The sequence below is a fragment of the Pezoporus wallicus genome, unplaced genomic scaffold (genome assembly GCF_028554395.1).
Source record: "Pezoporus wallicus isolate ANWC-B61680 ecotype Strahan unplaced genomic scaffold, APGP_CSIRO_Pwel_v1 scaffold_2617, whole genome shotgun sequence".
Taxonomy (NCBI): domain Eukaryota; kingdom Metazoa; phylum Chordata; class Aves; order Psittaciformes; family Psittacidae; genus Pezoporus; species Pezoporus wallicus.
The window spans coordinates 1,771,029-1,777,028 of NW_026637592.1; the positions used below are offsets into that span (position 1 = coordinate 1,771,029).

The following is a 6,000-nucleotide window of genomic DNA, read 5'->3' on the forward strand; positions in this document are numbered from 1 at the left end:
ACATCATGTATTTTGAGGCTGGATCTGACTATTCAACAAGTGGTAGGGGTGAGGGAAAGAATATGAATGGGCAATTAAAAGCCAGTCTAGTTACCTTGCAACTTTCATTTTTTTTTCGTGTTTTCTTCATAGTTTAATGCAGGCAAAAGAAGCAAAGATGTGAAATGTGGATTCTCTTTATGAACCTGTCACTTTGAATGATGGTTTTGCCAAATTCAGTCCGTGTTTGGGTTTTTCTGTTTGTTATTTTGGCAGCAATTGTCCTTCAGTATAAGAAGCAAATTGAGTTCTGTTTCTGCATTTCCGCTCTTTGACATAAAGGATCATCTGACACATTAAGGCTAATGATTCCAAGGTAAAGTTTGGTATAGGAAGAGTAGATTTTACAGGAGACAATTAAAAGATATTTCATGAAAACTGCATTCTTGGTCTTGATCTCTCTAAACGTGTCTCTATTGATTATTTCACATTCTAGTTCTATTTGTCCTTTTTAAAACCAATAGTCTTATTTTTATCCATGTCACAGATGTTACCATGTCTTTGTCATCTGACCGCAGATGTTAGCAATGTTTGTGCTTAAAAAGAGCACCAGGGACACCCGCTGCCCTCAGAAGATTAGTTGTCTCTGAATCTCACTTATACTCGAACATATTTACTGTAAGTTTTTCTTTCATATGCCAGTTACTAAAAGCAGCACACAAGGTTATAAAGCCTTCAGTTTTTCTGACAAATACATGAAAGAAGGGAAGCAGGTAATCTTTGACATATGTTGCAGTAAAGTGAGATGTATGCCCGTGTCACAGCAGAATTCTAATCTCCTGGAGTAGTCTCTTAACTGTACAGCACAGCTTCGAAAAGAACACTGCAGCTTTATCCACGGCTTTATTCTTAAATGTATCTTATTTTAAATGCAGTTAAATAATTCAGACACTTGTTATGCATAAGGATGCAATGTTTATTTAGGAAGACAATAGTTACATAAGCACGGATTCTAACCCTTGCATTATGCAGTATCAGGCAAACATAATGTAGAATGACTGGAGATGTCAGTTTTCGGCGGCATTTATGAATTTGATTCTAGAAGTTTGATGAATGTCTTCACAAACAAAGCAGATGAAATGAGAACTTGCAAGTGCGTTGACCTTTAGTTTACTTTAAACTAGGTTCTACTCTGAAAAGTGATGAAGCCAAAGACCCATGAGCTAAATGAATGGAAGAACTACTGACAGTTAATGGTATAATCAGGGGTTCTGTTTAAAATTATTGCAGAGAAAAGTAAAACTGGTTTTTGCATATTTCCTAAAGAAGCACTGTCAACACTAGAAACTCTAGGCTTGTTCATGCTTAAAGTAGACTTTTCCTTCAAGTTTTATGGATGTACAGACTGCTTTCAGTTGTGGGGGTTTTGTTGTTTGCTTTTTTTTACTACTACAACTAGTAGTTGATTTGGGTGACTTCTCTGTGATTCACTGTTGTCTTCCAAATACTGTTAGAAATTAAATTCTGATTCTCTTCTTCGCAGCATAGCATGCTGTTAGAATAACTTCTTGATGATTTGTGTGAACTCTGTATTCTGTGAAATATCTTTCTTGCCATCATCACAACCTTCTTTTCTTCTGAAATAGAATCAGTAGCGGATGAAACTGGCATGCAGTGCATGCAAACAATAGTTAGGAGTGGTGGCTGTAGCTTCAGTCTGTATGGCATGGTAAAGATCATACCTCTGTATCACTATTTCTGTTAATGGAGCATCCTTTCAAGTGGGGAAACCTGAGGAAAAACAAGAAAGAAACTCACATATGTCTTCCTTTCGACATAAACAGTCATTGCTGGTCTTTCTTGTGAGAAGTGCTAAATGTGATTCCCGTCTATAGCCATCAAAATGGAACCTTCTGTGCATGGGTTGTACTCTAGTCATCTGGCTTTTCTTGAGAATTGCATGCACGTGAAGAATGGGGTTGATTGAAGAAAGGGGTTGATTGAAGAACCGGGTTGTAAATGAGTAACTTCAAGGGCATTAGGCTTTGTTAACGACTATAGAGATAAGGAAAAGGCTAAGATAAGCATTGCCCAAGAATTGGCCAGAACCAGCCTGGTGGTTACTCACGTGACAAGGATCCTAAAACGAAGTGGTGAAGGAGTGTTACAATGTTTTATGATGTAATGTATAAATAACTCAATGAATATGTATGTAATCTAATGAATATGTATGTTTAAGGACAATATAATCACAGCCTGGTTGATGCTCGGGAGAGACATGCTAGGAGGAGCTATCCCCCATGTCTCCAGGCACCACAATAAAGAATACCTGCTCGTCAACTTAAACGTTGTTGGCGAGTTCCTGGAAATTTCTCTGAGTCACATGTGACAAGGCATTTTACATTGCTAACTTGCAAAGTATCTGAGGTGTAAATGTTGCATCTTCCTATTTATGCACCACAGCATTCTGCATGTATACCCTTTAACAAATTGTTTTTACCAGTGAATTTAGGAGGCTATGTTTATCTCTCGGTCTTCAACATCAACGTCATTTTAATTATATACTTCAATGACATTTTACACTGGGGAGAGGGATTTTATTGTAAGCATCACCAGCCCACTGATAACTTCTCTGTTTCATTACTGTACTTCCTGTTTCAGTAAATAACCTTCCACTAGTCCACTCTTTAGCTGCCAGTAATCCCTTCCGAGCTGCTCCAAGTTCTCGTTTTCCTCCTGTTATTTCATATCCTAAATAATATACTCAAATTCGAATTAGTTGAGCCTTCGATTTAGATTAGATACCCGCTATCCGTTTATCCCTAGGGAGTTTCACAATTCTACAGTCTGTTGAACACATTCTTTCTCAGTTTCCGTAGCAATTAACAGGTTGTCAACATACTGTAGTAAAGTGCCTGTCTGGGTGGGTGCTTCCCAAGATTCTAATTCTCCTGCCAATTGATTTCCGAAAATAGTGGGACTGTTTTTAAATCCCTGAGGTAACACCGTCCAAGTGACATGTGTCCTTCTTCCTGTTTCAGGGTTTTCCCATTCGAAAGCAAACAAATTTTAACTTTCTTTGGCCAGGGGCAGACAGAAAATGCATACTTTACGTCCAGAAAGGTAAACCACTTCCGATTATTATTCAATTTAGTCAATAAGGTGTATGAATTAGCTACTACTGGATGAATATTCTCCACAATTTTGTTGATTGCTCTGAGATCTTGAACTAAACTGTAACTTTTCCCATTGGATTTCTTTATGGGCAGAATAGGAGTATTATATTCCGATTCACATTCAATTAATAATCCATATTTTTAAAATGTATCAATGATTTCTCTGATTCCCTTCTGATCCTCCAAATTTAAGGGATATAGTTTTATTCTAATTGGGCAGGCCCCCCTTTTATTTCTACTTTAATAGGCAAAGCATTTTTTGCCTTACTCCTGGATATACCTGGTTAAAGACTTCTTCTTCTGTTTCAGGAAGGTTCTCATGAATTTTCTGTTGGATTAAAGATAAGCTCAGAATTTTAATCAACTGATCATCTTTTACCTTCAATTCCATTTCTCATTCTTTAAATGTTATTATTGCCTCCAAATGTTTTAATAAGTCTCGTTCCAATAAGGATTTAGGTGAATTTGGCATATATAAGAATTTATGCACACCAATCTGTTTATCCAATTTATATTTTAGTGTTCTCAGAAAGAATACTTTTCTCCTGGCGGCCAGTAGCTCCCACAACTGTAACAAATTCTTTTCCAACCGGAGTAAAATTCTGATTTAGTACCGAATAAGTTGCCCCTGTATCTATCATAGAATTCTGTCTCCTTTTTTCGTTCCCCTAGCTTTAATTTAACCAGTGGATCCGCTAGGGTAGATTTCCCAGGGCCCCATCAATCTAACTAGTTCAGTCACTGGTGCTTCCTGCTGTTTCCGTTGAGGACAGTCTCGCTTCCGGTGTCCAAATTCCTTGCATTTTAGACACTGATTAGGTTCTACATTGGGAGAAATATTTTCTCTCTCTCCTTTATTGAACATTCCTCCTCTGCCTCTAACTGCTATTCCTCTTCCGAGCTCTGCTTCCCCCACAGGTCCCTGTGTGCCCTAAAGCAGCTACTGTAGCAGTTATTATCATTCTTCCTACCTTTTTCTCTTCTATCTGTTCCCGATGTCTATAAACTTTCCATGCCTCATCTACTAATTTTTCTATATTTCGACTGTCAGGTATTGATAATTTCTGAAGCTTTCTTATAATATCTTCTGTTGTCTGTCCTAGAAATAAGTTAGCGATTTGTAATTTCCCTTTGGTAGAAGAAAGGTCCAAGGTAGTATATTTTCTCATTGCTTCTCTTAATTTGTCTAGGAATTCGGTCGGTGTTTCTTTTGGTCCTTGTTTTATTTCAAATAGAACCAACCCATTTATGGCTTTTGGTATCGCATTTTCTAAGCCAAATTTAATCAGATTTTCATATCTCTTTAAAGCAGCATAATCTGCTGGATCATCACAGTCCCAGTCTGATATAGTCAGAGGAACATGTTCTTCCATTCTTTCTGCTAATGCACCAGTGATTATTTGGGCATTAACCTGAGAACAAGCTGGCTTTATCACCAGTTGCATAATGTACGTAATATTAAGTCTATATCTCTCCAGTCAGGATCCTGACTTTTGACAATCAATTTAAATTGTTTTGCTACTCCTATCAGTTCGTTTCAGTAGTTTTCTGTAATCTGTTTCCAAGCATCTAAGTCTCCCCTTGAAAAATTTACTCTTATTCTGGTTCGTCCCTCCGGTCCCATTGTTTCCCTTTAAAGGTGCCTGTGTCACGGGTCCTGTTTTACTACGGACACGAGCAGCAATCGGGGGACCTTTAAATACTTTTCTGCTATTATCATTACTGTTCATTCCTTCCTCCTCATCAGAATCAGGAGGACTTGCAGCAGAGGCTGGATTTATTGGATCTTGCAGGTTTTGTGTCGCAAATCTCGGGGAGACGTAATCTTCTATCCTGTCTTCCTCCCTTTTTCTCAATTTCAGACACATTTCACCTATGTCACATCCTGAACAACATCTTTCTAATTTGGGTTTCAGTCTTTTTCTATCTTCTTCTAAGGTTAGAATCAGAGGAAACAGGATTAGCAACAGAAATTCAAACTGGTATTTTGACTGCAACTGATTACTGCAGGATGCTAATTTAACTTTTCTTCATTCCCACAGAATGACAGAAAGGGAGGTTTTCTCTGTTTCCAAGTTGTTATCCTTTTCTTCTCAAGCAATTGGAGGTTGTAACCAATACTTTGAACAGGTAAGATGGTATGTGAGAAAGCTTTGAAATATAAAGTGCAATGAAAAGGTTAAACTGAGTTGTGTCACATATACCTTAATGCTGTTCTTTTTATCAGTGCTTCTTGAAACATTCAGTTCTACTACTGTCTCTTTGCTAAGGCTTTTTTCCTGTAACTTTTGCACACTGCAGTAAGTCTCTGGAGTATGAAACTACTGTTGAGTAATTAGTAGTTGCTGTGCTTGTAGGGTCAGATGTCAACATCTATTTTTGAGGGAAAGACAGAAAACCGGGTGTTTGATTGTCTCATGTTAAACAATGAGTCTTCCTATCATCTCTAAGCGATACAGGGTCATAGGCCTCATATAACCCTAAATGAACACTTTACATCCTGTGACACACTGACTCTGGGGAAGGTCCTTCATCTCTTTAAGGACTCCACAAATGGCGTCTGCAAGCTCCAATCTGATCCATGCAGATGACACTGTTTGGGGTGATGTTGATGCTGTTATCCCCAGGTTCATGAACTATTTAAGTAAATCAGTGCTGGCTTTGTTTTTTTCTTAAAATGCTATGGTATGAACTGTGAGAATTCAGATGCCGATTTATGGCCGAGGTTCAGCTGCCTGTTTAATGGGCCTGAGATTGATACTTGGGAGCAAGAGTTTCACCAGTCATTGAATGTTCTGCAGTCTCTCCACTGAGAACAGAGGATGTATATGTACCATTCAGCAGT

At 38.1% G+C, this 6,000-nt stretch overlaps 1 protein-coding gene across 1 annotated transcript in view; it reads right to left on the bottom strand.

Annotated features, from left to right (window-relative positions):
- Positions 1-5,023, bottom strand: part of LOC130597708 (uncharacterized) — a 30,520-nt gene extending 25,497 nt beyond the window's left edge. Inside the window, 3 exon segments of the mRNA XM_057406472.1 lie at positions 3,424-3,483; positions 4,127-4,254; positions 4,750-5,023. Of these exon segments, the coding sequence (XP_057262455.1) occupies positions 3,424-3,483; positions 4,127-4,254; positions 4,750-5,023 (462 nt within the window).
- Positions 5,024-6,000: the final 977 nt, after the last annotated feature.